Source organism: Chiloscyllium plagiosum, unplaced genomic scaffold, assembly GCF_037043375.1.
Source record: "Chiloscyllium plagiosum isolate Xiang-an unplaced genomic scaffold, Cpla_swu_hap1 HiC_scaffold_1, whole genome shotgun sequence".
Classification (NCBI taxonomy): Eukaryota; Metazoa; Chordata; class Chondrichthyes; order Orectolobiformes; family Hemiscylliidae; genus Chiloscyllium; species Chiloscyllium plagiosum.
In genome coordinates, this window is record NW_028270139.1 from 154,127,309 (window position 1) to 154,147,855 (window position 20,547).

At 46.4% G+C, this 20,547-nt stretch overlaps 1 protein-coding gene across 1 annotated transcript in view; it reads left to right on the forward strand.

Annotated features, from left to right (window-relative positions):
* The window catches only part of adisspb (adipose secreted signaling protein b), a 148,450-nt gene that overhangs the window by 54,929 nt on the left and 72,974 nt on the right, over positions 1-20,547 (forward strand). Inside the window, exon 3 of the mRNA XM_087991706.1 lies at positions 16,520-16,658. Within this exon, the coding sequence (XP_087847832.1) occupies positions 16,520-16,658 (139 nt within the window). The remainder of the gene's footprint in view (positions 1-16,519; positions 16,659-20,547) is intronic.

A 20,547-nucleotide genomic window follows, 5' to 3' on the forward strand; every position in this document is an offset into this window, starting at 1 on the left:
GGCAAAAGCCCTTCATGTCAACCTTCACAAGACCATCCAAAATCTCTTAACTTCAACTGGCTGGTTACCCCTCCAGTAGAAGATAAACACTGTCTATCCAACCTATGCTTTTAGTCATCGAATCCCTGCACTGTGGAAGCAGGCCATTCGGCCCATCAAGTCCACACTGACTCTCCGAGAAACATCCCACCCAGGCCCACCCTTACTCTATCCCTGTAACCCTCCATTTCCCATGGCTAATCCATCTAGCATGCACATCCCTGGACACAATGGGCAATTTAGCATGGCCAATCCACCTAACCTGCACATCTTTGGACTGTGGGTGGAAACCGGAGCACCCGGAGAAAAGCCACGGAGACAGTGGATGAATGTGCAAACTCCACACAGACAGTCACTTGAGGGTGGAATCGAACCTGGATCCCTGGTAATGTGAGGCAGCAGTGCTGACCACTGAGCCACCGTGATGGTCATTCAACCTAGCAAAACCTGCCTCAAAAGCGTTACATCCTTCCAATAAGTAAGGGGACCAAAACCACACACGTATTCAAAACATGAAGCATGACATCGTTACTTGCATAATATAACATAAAAGTAATAAAGGATAGCATTGCCATTAGCTGCTTTCAGTACATACTCCATCTGAATACTAATATATTGTGACTCATCCACTGGAACACCTTGAACCCTCTGCATCCCGATTCTCTACTCATTGTCTGTTTGGTTAATACTCTTTAATTTTTTCTGGCCAGCTAAACAATTTTACATTTTCCCAAATTACATTCCATGTGCCAGATGTTTGCCCTTTCACTCAGAACCTCTGCGTGAGTTTGCATCCCAATGTGGAGCTTTTTCATTACAGAACATTCCATCTGTTTTTGAGATCTGGATATTCAGCGACTGTGCCTTCACACCCTGTGGCTAGGCCATTGATGTGAATTGTCAAAAGTTGAGACTCCACCCATCAGACAGGGACCCATTTATTCCAACTCTGTTTTCTACCAGCCAACCAATTTCTATCAGTGGTCAAATTAATGCAAAATACTGTGGATGCTGAAGGTCTGACATTTAAGACAAAGTGCTGGTGAAGCTCAGCATGTCTGACTGCATTTGCAAAGAGAGAGAAAGAGATAACATTTTATCTTTGGAATAGGGAGTTACTATTAAATCCATAAATATATTAAATTACTATTACATGAAGTTGCTTTGCTCAGGTGGCTGGACAGCTGGTTTGCAATGCAGAATGATGCCAAATTCTCTCACTGTCTGGGGTTAACATTGAACGACTCTCCTTCTCAAGTTCTCCCTTTGCCTGAGGTATAGTGACCTTTGTTACTCTCTCTCTCTCTCTCTCTCTCTCTCTCTCTCTCTCTCTCTCTCTCTCTCTCTCTCTTATTCAGTAAGAGTATCAACTCCAATTTGGAGGTCCTAAGAAAACACTCATTGGTTAGAACGTGTACCTTAGATGCTTTCAAAACGAAACTGGATGTATACACAAGATTTACATAGATTTATTTTAAAAATCCTGAGGCAAGTTGAATAGACTGATAGGAAATGCACTGGTAGCTGTGCCAAACAGTCTGCTCCTTGCTCTGTATAATCTGTGAGGGAAAGTGAGGGCTGCAGATGCTGGAGATCAGAGCTGAAAATGTGTTGCTGGAAAAGCACAGCAGGTCAGGCAGCATCCAAGGAACAGGAGAATCGACGTTTCGGGCATAAGCCCTTCTTCAGGAATGAGGAAGGTGTGCCCAGCAGGCTAAGATAAAAGGTAGGGAGGAGGGACTTGGGGGAGGGGCGTTGGGAATGCGATAGGTGGAGGGAGGTCAAGGTGAGGGTGATAGGCCGGAGTGGGGGTGGGGGCGGAGAGGTCAGGAAGAAGATTGCAGGTTAGGAAGGCGGTGCTGAGTTCCAGGGATTTGACTGAGACAAGGTGGGGGGAGGGGAAATGAGGAAACTGGAGAAATCTGCATTCATCCCTTGTGGTTGGAGGGTTCCCAGGCGGAAGATGAGGCACTCTTCCTCCAACCGTCGTGTTACCATGGTCTGGCGATGGCGGAGACCAAGGACCTGCATGTCCTTGGTGGAGTGGGAGGGGGAGTTAAAGTGTTCAGCCACGGGGCGGTTGGGTTGGTTGGTTGGTCCGGGTGTCCCAGAGGTGTTCTCTGAAACGTTCCGCAAGTAGGCGGCCTGTCTCCCCAATATAGAGGAGGCCACATCAGGTGCAGCGGATGCAATAGATGATGTGTGTGGAGGTGCAGGTGAATTTGTGGCGGATATGGAAGTGTCCCTTGGGGCCTTGGAGGGAAGTAAGGGGGGAGGTGTGGGCGCAAGTTTTACATTTCTTGTGGTTGCAGGGGAAGGTGCCGGGAGTTGGGTTGGTGGGGGGTGTGGACCTGACGAGAGACTCACTGAGGGAGTGGTCTTTTCGGAACGCTGATAGGGGAGGGGAGGGAAATATATCCCTGGTGGTGGGGTCCGTTTGGAGGTTTGCGGTTGCAGGGGAATCTTCCATCGGCCTCCAAAATCAGATCGGCGCCATTACCCACGCGGCCGCTACATCGCCCACGGCAGCAACCGCCGCCGCGGACCATGACGTCACTTCCGCCCCCACCGACCTCGCAGCCTCCGTGAACGTCGCCCAGACAACTGCCTCCACGATCGCCGCCCAGACAACTGCCTCCACGATCACCGGGAAGACCATCGCCGACAGATTCGCGGCCTCTGTGGCTATCGGGAATAACATTGTCGCTGTCGTCGCCACAGCCACTTTCGCCCCCTGGGTTGCCGCCGCCGCAGCCACTTCCGCTCCCAGTGACATCACTAACCTGCACGACCACAATGCCGCATATGTCTCTGCCCCCACGCCGATCTCCGTCACCACGCTCAACTCCACCCCCATGCCGATCTCTCTCTCCACGTCTAACCCCGCCCCCACGCTTATCTCTGTCACCATGTCCAACTCCGCCCCCACGCCGATCTCCGTCCCTGCCCCCACTCCCAGCTCCAGCCCCACACCAGGTCCTACCTCCCAGCCCTGCTGTGTTTTCACCATCCCTCCAGATCTATCCCTCTCTGAGGATGAAAGATCAGTCCTCAGCAGAGGCTTCCCCTTCATTCCCCTACGCTCCCGGATTAATGAGTTCAACACGCGGCGTGACATCGAACAGTTCTTCCGCTGCCTTCGCCTCCGCGCCTACTTCTTCAACAAGGACTCTCGCCCACCCTCTGACAACCCCTTCTCCCGCCTCCAACACACCCCATCCACCTGGACACCGTGCTGGCCTCTTACCCGCCCTCGATCTCTTCATAGCCAACTGCCGCCGCGACATTAACCGCCTCAACCTGTCCACCTCTCTCATCCACTCCAACCTCTCACCCTCGCAACGTACAGCCCTCCACTCCCTCCGTTTCAACCCCAACCTCACTATCAAACCAGCAGACAAGGGAGGTAGTAGTTTGGCGCACTGACCTTTACACTGCTGAGGTTAAATGCCCGCTCGGGGACACCTCCTCCTACTGCCCCCTTGACCATGATCCCACCTCCCACCACCAAACCATCATCTCCCAGACCATCTAGAACCTCATCACCTCAGGGGATCTCCCATCCACCGCCTCCAACCTCATAGTCCCACAACCCCACACCGCCCGTTTCTACCTCCTGCCCAAAATCCACAAACCTGACTGCCCCGGCCGACCCATTGTCTCAGCCTGCTCCTGCCCCACCGAACTCATCTCCGCATACCTCGACACGGTCCTGTCCCCCTTAGTCGAAGAACTCCCCACCTACGTTCGGGACACCACCCACGCCCTCCACATCCTCCATGATTTTCGCTTCCCCGGCCCCCAACGCCTTATCTTCACCATGGACATCCAGTCCCTATACACCTCCATCCCCCATCATGAAGGACTTAAAGCCCTCGCTTCTTCCTTTCCTGCCGACCCAACCAGTACCCTTCCACCGACACCCTCCTTCGACTGACTGAACTGGTCCTCAATCTGAACAACTTCTCCTTCCAATCCTCCCACTTCCTCCAAACCAAAGGAGTAGCCATGGGCACCCACATGGGCCCCAGCTATGCCGCCTCTTCGTAGGATATGTGGAACAGTCCATCTTCCGCAGCTACACTGGCACCACCCCCTACCTTTTCCTCCGCTACATCGATGACTGTATAGGCGCCGCCTCGTGCTCCCACGAGGAGGTTGAACAGTTCATCCACTTTACCAACACTTTCCACCCTGACCTCAAATTCACCTGGACCATCTCAGACTCCTCCCTCCCCTTCCTAGACCTTTCCATTTCTATCTCGGGTGACCGAATCGACACGGACATTTACTATAAACCGACCGACTCCCACAGCTACCTAGACTACACCTCCTCCCACCCTGCCCTCTGTAAAAACGCCATCCCATATTCCCAATTCCTTCATCTCCACCGCATCTGCTCCCAGGAGGACCAGTTCCAAAACCGTACAACCCAGATGGCCTCCTTCTTCAAGGACCGCAATTTCCCACCACCACCACCACCAAGGATATATTTCCCTCCCCTCCCCTATCAGCGTTCCGAAAAGACCACTCCCTCCGTGACTCCCTCGTCAGGTCCACACCCCCCACCAACCCAACCTCCATTCCCGGCACCTTCCCCTGCAACCGCAAGAAATGTAAAACTTGTGCCCACACCTCCCCCCTTCCCTCCAATGCCCCAAGGGACACTTCCATATCTGCCACAAATTCACCTGAACCTCCACACACGTCATCTATTGCATCCGCTGAACCCGATGTGGCCTCCTCTATATTGGGGAGACAGGCCGCCTACTTGTGGAAAGTTTCAGAGAACATCTCTGGGACACCTGGACCAACCAACTCGACCACTCCGTAACCCAATACTTCAACTCCCCCTCCCACTCCACCAAGGACATGCAGGTCCTTGGACTCCTCCATCGCCAGACCATGGCAACACGACGGTTGGAGGAAGAGCGACTCATCTTCCGCCTAGGAACCCTCCAATCACAAGGAATGAATGCAGATTTTTCCAGTTTCCTCATTTCCCCTCCCCCCACCTTGTCTCAGTCAAATCCCTGGAACTCAGCACCGCCTTCCTAACCTGCAATCTTCTTCCTGACTTCTCCGCCCCCACCCCACTCCGGCCTATCACCCTCACCTTGACCTCCCTCCACCTATCGCATTTCCAAAGCCCCTCCCCCAAGTCCCTCCTCCCTACCTTTTATCTTAGCCTGCTGGACACACTTTCCTCATTCCTGAAGAAGGGCTTATGCCCGAAACGTCGATTCTCCTGTTCCTTGGATGCTGCCTGACCTGCTGTGCTTTTCCAGCAACACATTTTCAGCTCTGTATAATCTGTGCCTATCTGGTAGGGGTTTAGCCATTTCTCTGTGTTCTGATCAGTCGGCTTCTAGTTGTACAGAATCTAAATTGTTACAGAACCAGCCCATCAAGCCTGCCAATCTCCCGCCTTTGGCCTACGTCCTTGCACATCATTACAATCCAAACAAAATCTGAATTCTCAATTGAACTTGCCTCCAGGGCAGTGAGCTCTGCCATCCACACTACATCCCATGTGAGAGAGAATTTGTTTTTCTCACCTCACCCTTGCTTCGTCTGCCCCTCAGTTTAATCTTTGCCCTCTCTTTTACATTTGCAAACAGCTCCACCCTATCTGCTTTGTCCAGCTCACTCATGATTTTGAAGTCAAGCCAATTTGGCATCACTCCCTCTACTGTTGTCTGCTGGATGGTTAATTCTTTCAAAACAGTTGCTGATTATGTCCATCCACTGATTTCATATATTTCACCTGAGCTCAGTGGAGAGCTAGTACTGCCTTGTAGGGCCGAATGGCATCCCTGTGGTTCTGTAATGACTCTGACTGTGAAACGGTTTGGGCTGGAGAATTTGAATGAAGTTTTGTGTGAATTTGTTGACTTGGCTCAGGAAAGCCAAGGCTGGACTATTTGATTCATTTTCTTCGGAAGTCCTATCTTAACAGCAATGTGCTTGGGACCTGCAGCCCAGCGCCTGCTGCCATTCAAGAAGGCAGATCCCCACCACCTTCTGGAGGGCAATTCGGGACAGGCAGTGGATACTGGCTCAGCAGCGGCACCCACATCCCGTGAAAGAATTTTAGATAAAAGAAATAAAATAAAGAGTAGGTTCCTAAAGAGAGGAGAGCAGGAGTAGGGGGACCTGGGAGAACATATTACACAAGTCATTGAAGGTGTCAGTGCACATTGAGAGTGGGTTGTGAATCAGTAAGTGGCATCGCGGACTTCATAAATTGGATGTAGAGAATTGTTTAGTTTAAAAAAAAAGTGGGGGTGATATGAAACCTGTTTATTGCATTGATTCCACCTCAGTTGGAGCATTGCCCTGTACACTGCATAAGGATGTTGAAGGCCTGAGAGTCATAGAGATGTACCTTTCAGTCCAACTCGTCCATGCTGACAAGATATCTGAATCTAATCTAGTCCCCTTTGCCAACACTTGGCCCATATCCCTCTAAACCTATCCTTTTACCTATCCAGATGCCTTTTAGATTAGATTACCTACAGTGTGGAAACAGGCCCTTCAGCCCAACAAGTCCACACTGACACTCCAAAGAGCAACCCCCCCCCCCCCCACATTCACCCCTGACTAATGCAACTAACTCTATGGGCAATTTAGCTTGGCCAATTAATTTTAAATATTGTAATTCTACCAGCCTCCACCACTTCCTCTGGCAGCTCATTCTATACACACGCTATCGTCTGCGTGAAAAGGTTACCCCTTGGGTTCCTTTTAAAATTTTTCCCCCCTCACCTTAAGCCTATACCCTCTAAGTTCTGGCCTCCCCTGCCCCAGAGAAAAGACTTTGTCTATTTATCCAGCTGTGCCCCTCATGATTTTATAAACCTCGAAGATCACCCCTAGCCTCCGACACTCCAGAGAAAACAGCCTCTGCCTACCCCTAGAGACATGCACAAAGAATTTCACCAGATTGTCTCCAGGGGTGAGGAACCTTTAGTGGTGCAGATTATGGAAGCTGTTCACCTTCTAGAAGGCAGGATTGAGTGTGGCTCTGTTTGAGTATTCAAAACCATGAGGAGTCTGGGCAGTAGATAGGGAGAAACTGTTCCATATGAAATGATCAATGATAACAATTTAAGCTGATTCACTCTTTTGCTAATTAGGATTCTGTTTTATGTCACATGTGGTTAGAATCTGGAATGCAGTGCCTGAGTGCACGGTCGAGGCAGTTTCTATCATGTGTTTCTAAAGTTTTCTATAATGTGGGGTTGCACAAGAACCCAACCATTGGGTTAAAGAAGAGCTATCTGTATGGTGTCCCCCACACTCCAGCATCATCGTAAAATACAAAAATAAACTAAAACATAGAATATAAAGGCAGAAAAATGAAAATACAGTCCCTCTTGTTAAGTGCTCCACCCATGGGCCATGGGGTCAGACACGAGTCCACTTCACCCCGTCGCCATGGTAATGAGAGCCACCTATTCTTCAGTGCCAACTCACCTCCACCGACTCCCTCACCGTTGAGTCCTCACTGGATCTCGCCAATGCAGATCCTACTGGTTGTTACCGGGCACTGCACCAGCCCAAACCCGTCACCGCCTTGAGCCACCACATTGATACAGCTGCTGCTGGGTCCTGTACTGGGTCCAAACTCTCTTCCGCCCCCACTGCCGCCATGAATCTGTACTGGGTGTAGACACCACCAGAAACCCAAAGTGGACTTGGCCACTTCAGCAGCCACAAGTTGGCACTAGGACCCCTCGGCGCTGCGGAAGCTGCTGGCAATCCACACTATCTTTGCCTGTGTTCAGGGAGTATTTGTTTTTTAATGCTGAAACGAATCAATTGCCATTTCTGTGCAGGTCATGTTTCTGCTGTGTGCTTCACATGCTGATATCTGATGGTATAATCAAAGTGATGTTGCGGCAATCTGGTATTCAGAATGATAAAGGAAAAATCAAATTGAAGAAATGGACAAAAATTAAACACAATTTCAGAGCAGTTTCTTTCATGTATAGTATACAATATAGATGGAGTGTTCAGCTATGACATGACTGGCAGGGAACAGGATTAAAGGTTGAAGAATGGAGGGTGGCACAGTGGCTCAGTGGTTAGCACTACTGCCTCACAGCACCAGGGACCCTGGTTCGATTCCAGCCTCAGGTGACTGTCTGTGTGTAGTTTGCACATTCTCCCAGTGTCTGCGTGGATTCCCTCTGGGTGCTCGGGTTTCCTCTCACAGTCCAAAAATGTGCAGGTCAGGTGGATAGGCCATGCTGCATTATCCGTAGTGTTCAGGGATGTATGGGTTAAGTGTGGGAAATGCAGGGTTTCAGGAATGGGATAAGGGGTTGGGATCCTCTTTGGGGGAGCTGTGTGGACTTGTTGGGCTGCCTGGCCTGTTTCCACACTGTACGGATTCTATGTAATGAAGCTCATGGTTTTACTGGGCTTCCCCATGCAACGCCATCACATGATTTCCCCCAAAACCAGGGACAAAAAAGGGAGGTCTCAAACCTACATTGTCCTCTCCCAAACCTAGTCCCTGTCACTCCTCACTCTTTTGCTATCTGACCTACCTCGGTTACCAATCTGGTAATACCTCACTTGTAAAATTTGCACAGTGATAGTGTCTCTACGACTATCCCAGACGTTCTATGTTCAAGTCCCGCCTGCCCTCGTTGTGTGTCATGCCATCAGTCATTCTACATTTTAGTCCTGTGCCCATGGTAGTGACCCTACCTGTGATTCTGAGCCAAGAGGTCTCAGTTCAAGTCCTACCTCCTCCATCCCTGAACATGATTTGGCGATGTCGGTGTTGGACTGGGGTGTACAAAGTTAAAAATCACACAACACCAGGTTATAGTCCAAAAAGTTTAATTGGAAGCACACTAGCTTTCGGAGCGACGCTCCTTCATCAGATGATAGTGGAGGGCTCAATCCTAACACACAGAATTTATAGCAAAAATTTACAATGTGATGTAACTGAAATTACCTGATGATGATGATGAAGGAGCGTCGCTCCGAAAGCTAGTGTGCTTCCAATCAAACCTGTTGGGCTATAACCTGGTGTTGTGTGATTTCTAACTTTGTAATCCCTGAACAGGTTGATTTAAGGCTTCCCATAGGATGTTAGTGTTTCTCCAGTTCTGGCCGTATCAGTAAAACCAGTTTCTGTCACTTTTTTATAAAAAGCTGTAAAAGCTCAGGTAGCATTTGTGGAGAGTTCACGTTACATTACCTTTCATCTGAACTTCTCGATTGAAGCCTGTGCCTTCAGCTTTTAACGGCCGAAAGCTCTGCAATTCTCTGCCACAATCTCTCCACTTTGCAACCACTGTTTTCTTGTAGACCCTTAAAACCTGCTTTGTTTAAAATAGTTTTGGTTATCTCTCTTATGTGGTATTTTATTCATCAAGCCTCCAATGTAATGTCTTGGAATATTTTATTTCAAAATACAGTTACCACCCACTGGGCAAATCCACTAATTTTCAAGTCCCACTACTCCCAGGGTTTCAACTAAAGTTGATCATTTTAATGCAAAGTGAACTAAAACACTGACCAAGTTCCTATGCCTAATAAAACTATTATTTGGACAAATAAATGAATTCTAATTTCAAATAAACTATCAACGTTAAGTCTGTTCTATCTTAAATCACCTTTTTTTAAAAATCCCCTGCTCATACATAGAGACAAGCAATAGAAACATCGGTTTTATGGATGGAAGGGAAAAAAAACTAGGAACTGCCTTTCAATAGCACCAGGACTTTGTTGTTAATCTTCTTTCTCCAGTTTCTTTTACTTTTTTTCACAGGACGCACAAAGCGCTCAGTATTCTCATTACAAAGTCTCTTAGTTACTGGTCAAAAGCAAAAGCTAATAGCAACTGCGGGCGGAAAAAAAAGCTAGCTTTCTTGAGGCTTGAGTTATGTTACAGTACAGAGCAAGTCTCATGCTCCACCTACCCTTCCAGCAGTCCAAAGGCTTCTCATGGTATTGTTTGCAACAGAAGTTATCCAAGAGCCATTCAGAGTTGTGGTAAGACTTGATGATCTTTGGCTTTACCCACTGTTTGCAATGGTGCAGATGAATCAGCTACCTTTTGCCCACCAAACCACGCGTTACACACATGCCGTAATGAAATTCTGGCTACAACCATCACCTTCCCCCACCTTGCACTGCATGGATAAAACTTCAGTATGAACACCACACACCAGTTTCACTAACTTTTTAAAAGCTTTTAAGAGCCTTTCTTGTTTGTTTTAGTTTGAAGTCAAAAAATCACCTAACCGTTTGAGTCCACTATGACTCTTCTTCAGAATTGAAGGAAATTAGGAATGTGATGCCCATAAGAGCATATGACATAGGAGCAGAAATTAGGCCACTCGGCCTATCGAGTCTGCTCTGCCATTCAATCATGGATGATAAGTTTCTCAACCCCATTCTCCCGCTTTCTCCCTGTAACCCTTGATCCTCTTGACAATCAAGAACCTATCTATCTCAGTCTTAAATATACTCCATGAGCTGGCCTCCACAGTCTTCTGTGGCAATGAATTCCATAGATTCACCACTCTGGCTGAAGAAATTTCTTCTTATCTCTGTTCTAAAAGATCTTCCCTTTGCTGTAAGGCTACGCCCTCTGGTTCTAGTCTCCCCTACCAATTGAAACATTTTCCTAACATCCACTCGGTCGAGGTCATTCAGCATTCTGTATGTTTCAGTTCGAACCCCCCTCATTCTTCTAAAATCCATCGAGTATAAACCCAGAGTTCCTCATATGTTAAGTTTTTCATTCCTGGGACAATTTTCTTGAACCTCCTCTTGAACACACTCCAAGACCAGTACATCCTGAGGTAGGAGGCCCAAAGCTGTGCACAATACTCCAAAAGTGGTCTGACCAGAGCCTTATAGAGCCTCTGAAGTACATCCCTTCTTTTACATCCAAGTCCTCTCAAAGTAAATGCCATCATTGTATTTGTCTTCCTAACTCCTGACCCAACCTGCCAGTTTACCTTGAGAGAATCCTGGACTAGAACTCCCAAATCACTTTACATTTCAGATTTCTGAATTTTCTCCCCATTTAGAAAATAGTCCATGTCTCTATTCTTCCTACCAGAGTGCCTGACCTCACATTTTCCCACGTTGTATACCATTGTAATTTCTTTGTCCACTCTCCTAACCTGCCCAAATCCTTCTGCAGCCTCCCCGCCTCCTCAATGCTACCTGCCCCCTACCTATCTTTATATCATCCGCAAACTTAGCCAGAATGCCCCCAGTTCCTTCATTTAGATCATTAATACATAAAGTGAAAAATCATGGTTCCAACACAGCCTTGTGGAACACCACTTGTCACCGGCTGCTATCCTGAGAAGGACCTTTTTTATCCCCACTCTCGCTTTCTGCCAGACAGCCAAGCCTCTATCCATGCTCGCACCTTGCCTCTGACACCATGGACCTTGGGTGCTCCGGTTTCCTCCCACAGTCCAAAGATGTGCAGGTCAGGTGAATTGGCCATGCTCAATTGCCCATAGTGTTAGGTGCATTAGTCCGAGGGAAATGGGTCTGGGTGGATTAGTCTTTGGAGGGTCAGTGTAGACTTGTTGGGCCGAAGGGCCTGTTTCCACACTGTAGGGAATCTAATCTAATCTTATTTTACTCAGCCTCCTGTGTGGCACCTTATCAAAGGCCTTCTAGAAGTCCAGGTAGATAACATCTATTGACTAATGTTGAGCTTCACTTGAAGACTGCGCCAGGTCATGATCTTTTCTCTGCTGATATCACCTGGTTCTGGTAATGCACTCACATCCCCATGCACTATGCTGAGCCATACCATCGCTATCATGCAGTTATGGGTTTTCAGTGTGTGAATTTGCAACAAATATGCTTGTTTAAAATCTGTCATAAAGTGAAACCCATGGCAATTTCCAAAACCAGTTATCCCAGTTGATTGCCTGTTATGCTGATTTCTATGAGTACTAGTCTCTGACCAGTTATTTGATTTTAGAAGGCTTTTAATGGCTTTTCGCACACGTATAAACAATGTTTTCTCCCCCTGAGGAAGGTATAAAATGAAAAAAATTAGACCGTTTTCAACTGAGTGTGTAATGCTTACAGCCTGCTAATGTTTTGTGCCTGTTCTGAATGAAGAGCGATTATAGGGATGTTGTTGTTATAGAATCATAGAGAAAAAGTGCAGGAGGAGGCAGTTTAGCCCTTCGAGCTAGCATCATCATCCAATATGATCTTGGCTAATCATGCAATCTCAGGAATCCACTCTAAATCTCTCCCCATACCCCTGGATCCCTTCGGCAGCAAGGGCCACGTCCTGCTTCCTCTTGAACATTTCTAATGAACTGGCCCCAACAGCATCCTGTGAGAAAGAATTCCACCAGATCACAGCTTTGTGTGAAGAAATTCTTCCTCATCGCAGTCCTGAATGGCCTACCCCTGATTCTTGGACTTCCTGTAAGTCATGGAGTCATTCAGTCCTTACAGCACAGAAGATGACCGTTCCTTCCATCAACTCTGTACCAGCTCTTGACAATAATCCAACCATGCCCATTCACTCTTCCATCTGCAAAGCTATCTTCCTCTTTCAAAGAATGTAGGTATCACTGGCAAGGCCAGCATTCGTTGTTCATCCTTAATTGCCTTTAAGAGGGAACTGAAGAGTCAGTCATATTATTCTGGAGTAACATGTAGGTCACAACTGGCAGATTTTCTTCCTCAAAGATATTAAAAGTAGAAAAGATGACCTGAATGATTAATGAGGAGCAAAAAATTAGAGAAAGCACGTTAGAAATATAGAAAACAGAGTCATAGAGATGTACAACACGGAAACAGACCCTTTGGACCAGCTCATCTGTGCCAACCAGATATCCTAAATTAATCTAGTCCCATTTGCCAGCATTTGGCCCGTGTCACTCTAAACCCTTCCTATTCATATGCCCACTCAGTTGCCTTTTAAATGTTGTGTTTGTACCAGCCTCCACCACTTCCTCTGGCAGCTCATTCCATACACACATCACCCTCTGCATGGGGAATGTTGCCCCTTCGGTCCCTTTTATATCTTTCCTCTCTCAGCTTAAACCTACACCCTCAAGTTTTGGACTCCTGCCATCCCAGGGAAAAGACCTTGTTTATTTACCCTATCCATGCCCCTCATAATCTTATTCTTTACATTACTAGATTCCCTACAGTGTGGAAACAGGCCCTTCGGCCCAACCAGTCCAAACCGACCCGCCGAAGAGTAACCCACCCAGACCCATTTTCCTCTGACTGATGCACCTAGCACTATGGGCAATTCAGCATGGCCAATTCACCTGACCTGCACGTCTTTGGACTGTGGGAGGAAACCCACACAGACTCTGGGAGAATGTGCAAACTCCACACAGTTGCCCAAGGCTGGAATCAAACCTGGGAACCTGGTGCTGTGAGGTAGCAGTGCTAACCACTGAGCCACCATGCCACCCCTAAGACTTTCTATTGTTACAGGTGAAATGCTGTTAAAGTGAGGGTTTGTCTTAAAGAAAGTGACTCTGAGGAATTAACAGTGGGACAATAAGGAGATGGTATTTTGTACCAGACTTCACTATAGAGAATACACGTAACATCCCAGTAATAGCTGGAAGTCAGGAAACAGAGTTCTGAGGAAGGGTCACCAGACCTGAAATGTTAACACTCTGATTTCTCTTCACAGATGGTGCCAGACCTGCTGAGCTTTTCCAGCAGCTTCTGTTTTTGTTAGGCTAATATGGGGAATGGGTGTATTGTGTTATGAAGGAGGCCCAGATTGTATCTGCTCTAGTTTAAGCGAGTAAGAGATGATTTGAATGTAACAAAGGACCCTGAGGGGCCTTGTCAGTGTAGGTGTGGAGACCATATTTCCAGTTTTGAGAGAATTTGTAATTAGGGAGTTGCCCATTGAAAACCAAGAAGAGGAGAATGTCTTTCTTTCAGTCTTTCAAACTGCCTCATTGAATAGAGGTGGAAGCAGTGTACAAGTAGGGGAGACGCATTCAGAGGGTCAGCAGTGGGAAGCCTAGGAATCTCCGAGAATATCCAGGCCTAACACTGAGTCTTGCTGTAAAACGGTCTGTAATAGTTGCACCTTGTTGCATCAGGTGTAAACTGGGATTTAAGCAACTTACTGACTTCATAATTATTCTAAAAACAATCCATCCTGACCCTGAAAAAAACTCATTCTATATTTCTGGAATCTTAAACTTCTTCATTCTGATATTAAATAAAAACAAAACCCAAACATATTCATAGGCCCTTCTAAATGTTAGCTGTTCTTTTTACTTTACAAAATGACTTGTGTTTTAATTAGATTGCAAATGAAGGGTGGGAAGTGCTGGATTGCAGCCCGTGTGAATACTTAAAGGGATTGGCTGCTTCTCAAATGACATCACGGTTGCTGCATGCCAAGAGATCCTCTTGACCTGGTGCCAGATTTAACCTTTGCAAACGATACCCGAGAGATCACAAGATCATCGCAGGCAACTTTCTCTGATCAGAGATCAGAGTAACCTCCTTCCTTCTCTCCTAACTGTAAAATCCAGGCTTTTTTTTTAAAATTGCTTCAGAGTTGTGGGAGGGTCCGAGACTAGAGGGCACAATCTCGGAATAAAGGGTTAGCCATTTAAGACCGACGAGAAGGTTTTTTTTCTCTCAGGAGATCGTGAATCTGCAGAATTCTTTACCTCAAAGGGCTGTCGAGGCTGAGTCTTTGAGTATATTCAATGCTGTGATAGACTAATTTTTAATCTGTCAGGAAATCCAGAATTATGGGATAAGGGAGGAAAGTGGGGTTGAGGATTAATGGGAGAACAAACTCAATGGGCTGAATGGCCTTCTGCTCCCACTGTTTTATGAACACTGTTGGGATTATTGGTGAATACACAACTTTCTTTCATTGTCCCTATCCAAAATTTTGATGTTGCACAGCACAGTCTAAAAACGAGCAAATTTTGCGTAAGAGGGGAAATCAGATGTAAAATTCACTGATTGCAAACATTTGGAATGAATGGTATACACATTCAGCTTTTTGGGGACCTTCTGCCATTCATTGGGATTATTGGACTGAGTGACAGATCACATTGACCCACCTTGGCTCCATATCCCCCAATATGGAAAATGATCAAATATCTATAAATCTCAAATTGGAAATCTGCAGTTGGTCCTCAAGCAGTTGAGGGCAAGAGAGTTGTTGATCTGCAGTAATTTTTTGTGGTAAAGGTGTTTATTGATTTCTTCCCCAACTTCCAAAGCAAAAGGCCTGACAATAATTATTCAATAGGCGAAAGTGAGTACTGCAGATGCTGGAGATTAAAGTCGAGAGTGTGGTGCTGGAAAATCAACATAAATTTTCCTGCTCCTCAGATGCTGCTTGTGCTTTACCAGCACCACACTGATTAGATTTTAGATTGGATTCCTTACAGTGTGCAAACAGGCCCTTCGGCCCAACAAGTCCACACCGACCCTCCGAAGAGTAACTCGCTCAGACCCATTTCCCTCTGACTAATGCACTTAACACTATGGGCAATTTAGCATGGTCAATTCACCTAACCTGCACATCTTTGGATTGTGGGAGGAAACCGGAGCACCCAGAGGAAACCCACGCAGTCACAGGGAGAATGTGCAAACTCCCCACAGACAGTCGCCCAAGGCTGGAATCGAGCCTCCATCCCTGGCGCTGTGAGGCAGCAGTGCTAACCACTGAGCCACCATGCCGCTCTCAATAATAGTTATTCTGTGTCATGTCGTTCCATCAGAGAAAAAAGAAAGGAGGCTGGTGACGTCTACAGTGTTAATGGGGCAACAGAGGAGGTGATGACCTCATGGTATTATCAATGGATTGTTAATCCAGGGACCTAGGTAGGTTCCAGGAACCCAGGTTTGAACCCTGCTATGGTAGATGGTAGAATTTGAATTCAATAAAAATCTGGAATTAAGAGTCTAATGATCATCATGAATTGATTGTTGGGGGAAAGACCCATCTCATTTACTAATGTCTTTTAGAGAAAGAAATCTGCCATCCTTACCTAGTCTGGTCTACGTGTGACACTTTTTTTCTTTAATGTTGCGGGGATGTGAGTTTGAATCCCACCACGGTCATCAAATTCTGATGACAGAATTTGAATTCGATAACAAAATCTGTAATAAGCTAGTTAAATATTAGTCGTGTAATCACTGTTGAATAAACCAATTTGGTTCACTAAAGAGGAAAGGAAGGAAATCTGTTGTCCTTAGCTGGCCCACATGTAATTCTAAACCTATATCAAAGTAGTTGACTCTTCAATGCCGTTTGGGCAATTAGGGACGGGCAATAAATGCTGGCCTAGCCAGTATACCCTCATCCTGTGAATAAACAAAAAAACAAAATTGTGCTTCATGGAAGTGTCGGGCCTAGGAGTCAAGGGATTGATGGGTGAAGTCAGTCTCAGAATGGGCTGGATTTTGTTTTGAAATTCTTCCTGTTTCTCTATTGTCATTCCAGGTTGGTTTCTTGAAGATCAGTCACAAATATGAAATCACGTTTCTGCTGCCTGTCTCCCAGAACCTGCGGCAACAGAGCCAGTCTGTCCCCCTCGCTAACCTTTACTTGAAGCTGGTTGACATCGCTCCAGTAGCAGAAGGTGAGAGCTCTTTCCAAGTGGTTGGGAAAAGGGAGGGATTGCAAAAGGACTTGGGCAATGTGAGGGAAACCTCTGCATTGTCTGATTATAGTCTGGAATACACCGGACAATCTCTGATGGAGACACATATTAATAGCGATTTATAGAAGATAATTGGATACATACTTGAGAAACATTGTTATATTAGTCAACAATACCAAGATCATCTTATTTCCTGTCTGAGGGACTTTGCTGTGCATTAAGTGGATGAGGTTTTTCTGCCAAGCAGTAGATTTGGATTTGAAAAGCATTTGGCACGCTTACCTTCATCAGTCAGAAACATTGATTATAGGTGTTAGGATGTCATGTTTGCGGCTGTACAGGGTATTGGTGAGGTCACTTTTAAAATATTGCATGCAGTTCTGCGAAAGGAAAGATGTTGTGATACTTGAAAAGGTTCAGAAAAGATTTAAAAGGATGTTGCCAGGGTTGGAGAGTTTGAGCTATATGGAGGGGCTGAATAGGCTGGGGCTGTCTGATGTTGAGGGCTGACCTTGTAGAGGTTTAAAAAATCACAAGGGGCATGGATAAGTGAATAACCGAGGTCTTTTCCCCAGGGTGGGAGACTCGAAAACTAGAGGGCAAGGTTTAATGTGAGGACGAGAAAGACATAAAAAGGACCTGAGCGACGATATTTTAACGCAGAGGGTGGTACGGGTATGGAATGAGCTGCCAGAGAAAGTGGTGGAGCATGGGACAATAACAAAATTTAAAGGCAACTGGATGGATATATGAATAGGAAGAATTTAGAGGGATATGGGCCAAGTGCTGGCAAATTTATATGGACTACATAAGGAATTCGACAAGGTTCCCCATGGTAGACCGATTAGATCTCATGGAATAAAGAGAGAACTAGCCATTTGGATACAGAACTGACTCGAAGGTAGTAGACAGAGGGTGGCAGTGGATGGTTGTTTTTCAGACTGGAGGCCTGTGACCAGTGGATTGCCACAAGGATCATTGCTGGGTCCTCTACTTTTGTCATTTATATAAATGATTTGGATGTGAACATAGGAGGTATAGTTACAACATCTTCAAGTTTGCAGATGACACCAAAATTGGAGGTGGAGTGGACAACGAAGAAGGTCACCTCAGATTACAATGGGATCTTGATCAGATGGGTAAATGGGCTGAGGAGTGGTAGATGGAGTTTAATTCAGATAAATGCAAGGTGCTGCATTTTGGAAAAGCAAATCTTAGCAGAACTTATACACTTAATGGTAAGGTCCTGGGGTGTGTTGCTGAATAGAGAGACCTTAGAGTGCAGGTTCATAGCTCCTTGAAAGTGGAGTCGCAGTCGAAGAAGGCAATTGGTATGCTTTCCTTTATTAGTCAGAGTATTAAGTACCGGATTTGGGAGATCATGTTGCGGCTGTACAGGACATTGGTTAGGCCACTATTGGAATATTGCGTGCAATTCTGGTCTCCTTCCTATCGGAAGGATGTTGTAAATCTTGAAAGGGTTCAGAAAAGATCTACAAGGATGTTGCCAGGGTTGAAGGATTTGAGCTATCGGGAGAGGCTGAACAGGCTGGGGCTGTTTTCCTAGAGCATTGGAGGCTGAGGGGTGACCTTCTTGAGGTTTATAAAATCATGAGGGGCATGGATAGGATAAATAGACAAAGTCTTTTCCCTGACCAGATTTCCCAACCCAATCTAATCCCATTTGTCAGCACCTGGCCCTATCCCTCCAAACCCTTCCTGTTCATATAACCATCCAAATGCCTTTTAAATGTTATAATTGTACCAGCCTCCACCACACCCTCTGGCAGCCCATTCCATATACGTACCACCCTTTGCATGAAAACATGGCCCCTTAGGTCCCTTTTTATACCTTTCCCCTCTCCCCCTAAACCTATACCCTCTAGTTCTGGACTCCCCCACCCCAGGGAAAAGACTTCTTCAAAATAGGATTAGAATAGATGGACGTTTGACTAGCACAGACACAGGGGGCTGTAGGGCCTCATTTTTGTATAAAGACCCTGATTCTCTCGAAGAAGCGAGAGAGGAATTGACAGGGTAGATACTTTAAAAGATGTCCTCACTGGTTAGTGAGACTAGAACTGTCAGACATTTTAACAATAAGACAGAGGTAGGGAAAATTAGATTTCTCACGGGGTCTGTGGAACTTTCTACCCAGACGGCAGTGAAGACAGGATCATTGAAGGTTCTTAAGGCTAATGTCGATGGATTGTTGTCTTGCAAAGGAGTCTGAGTATTGTGGATAGGTGAGAAGGTGGATTCACGTCGTGAATAGATCAGTCACCATCTTACTGAATGTCAGAGCAGGCTCAAGGCATCTTCTCCAGCCCCTGAGCGCTCTCGTTCCTATCTGCATTGTGCTACCGCTTCTGTGATTCTGCAGGCAGTAGTCATGATGTGAAGGTGCCGGTGTTGGATTGGGGTGAACAAAGTTAAAAAACGCACAACACCAGCTTCTAGTCCAACAGATTTATTCGGAAGCACTAGCTTTCGGAGCACCGCTCCTTCATCAGGTGGTTAAGGAGCAGCACCCCGAAAGCTAATGCTTCCAAATAAACCTGTTGAACTCTCACCTGGTGTTGTGGGATTCTTAACTTTGCAGGCAGTAGATAAGAATTTGTTATGGTTTCTAGCCATGGAGAGTCTCTGCCTTGTCTTTGAAAACACAGCCTGCACAATTGTATGGGTCCACCTCAGGGCTGCAGTTTTAACATCTCGTGTGATAGAGGTTTTAATGTCTCGACTTCTTCAGAAGGCTGAGGAAATTTTGGCCTGTCCACAAAGACTCTGAGGAGAAAGTGAGGACATGCAGATGCTGGAGAGTCAAGAGTGCGGCACTGGAAAAATCACAGCAGGTCAGGCAGCATCCGAGGAGCAAAAGAGTCAACGTTTCAGGCTTCACCCTTCTTCAAGACTGGGGAGAGGGAATGGAGCTGAGAGATAAATAGTTGGAGTGGGGTGGGGGGGGGAGCGGAGTTGTTTGGTGGGGCTAGAGGAGAGGTAAGTGGGATGGTGATAGGTGAGCAAAGGTAGGATCTTTGTGAAAGGACCAATTTCTTTAGATTCACTATAGCAAGCAACCTATCCATAAGACCATAAGACATAGGAGTGGAAGTAAGGCCATTCGGCCCATCAAGTCCACGCCGTCATTCAATCATGGCTGATGGCCATTTCAACTCCACTTACCCGCATTCTCCCTGTAGCCCTTAATACCTTGTGACATCAAGAATTTATCAATCTCTGCCTTGAAGACATTTAGCGTCCCGGCCTCCACTGCACTCTGTGGCAATGAATTCCACAGGCCCACCACTCTCTGGCTGAAGAAACGTCTCCGCATTTCTGTTCTGAATTTACCCCCTCTAACTCTAAAGCTGTGTCTACCGGTCCTAGTCTCCTCAACTAACGGAAACAATTTCCTAGCGTCCACCCTTTCCAAGCCATGTATTATCTTGTAAGTTTCTATTAGATCTCCCCTTAATCTTCTAAACTCCAATGAATACAATCCCAGGATTCTCAGCCGTTCCTCGTATGTTAAACCTACCATTCCAGGGATCATCCGTGTGAATCTCCGCTGGACACGCTCCAGTGCTAGTATGTCCTTCCTGAGGTGTGGGGACCAAAACTGGACACAGTACTCCAAATGGGGCCTAACCAGAGCTTTATAAAGTCTCAGTAGCACAATGGTGCTTTTATATTCCAACCCTCTTGAGATAAATGACAACGTTGCATTCGCTTTCTTAATCACGGACTCAACCTGCATGTTTACATAGAACATAGAACAATACAGCACAGAACAGGTCCTTCAGCCCACGATGTTGTGCTGAACATTTGTCCTAGCTTAAGCATCCATCCATGTACCTATCCAATT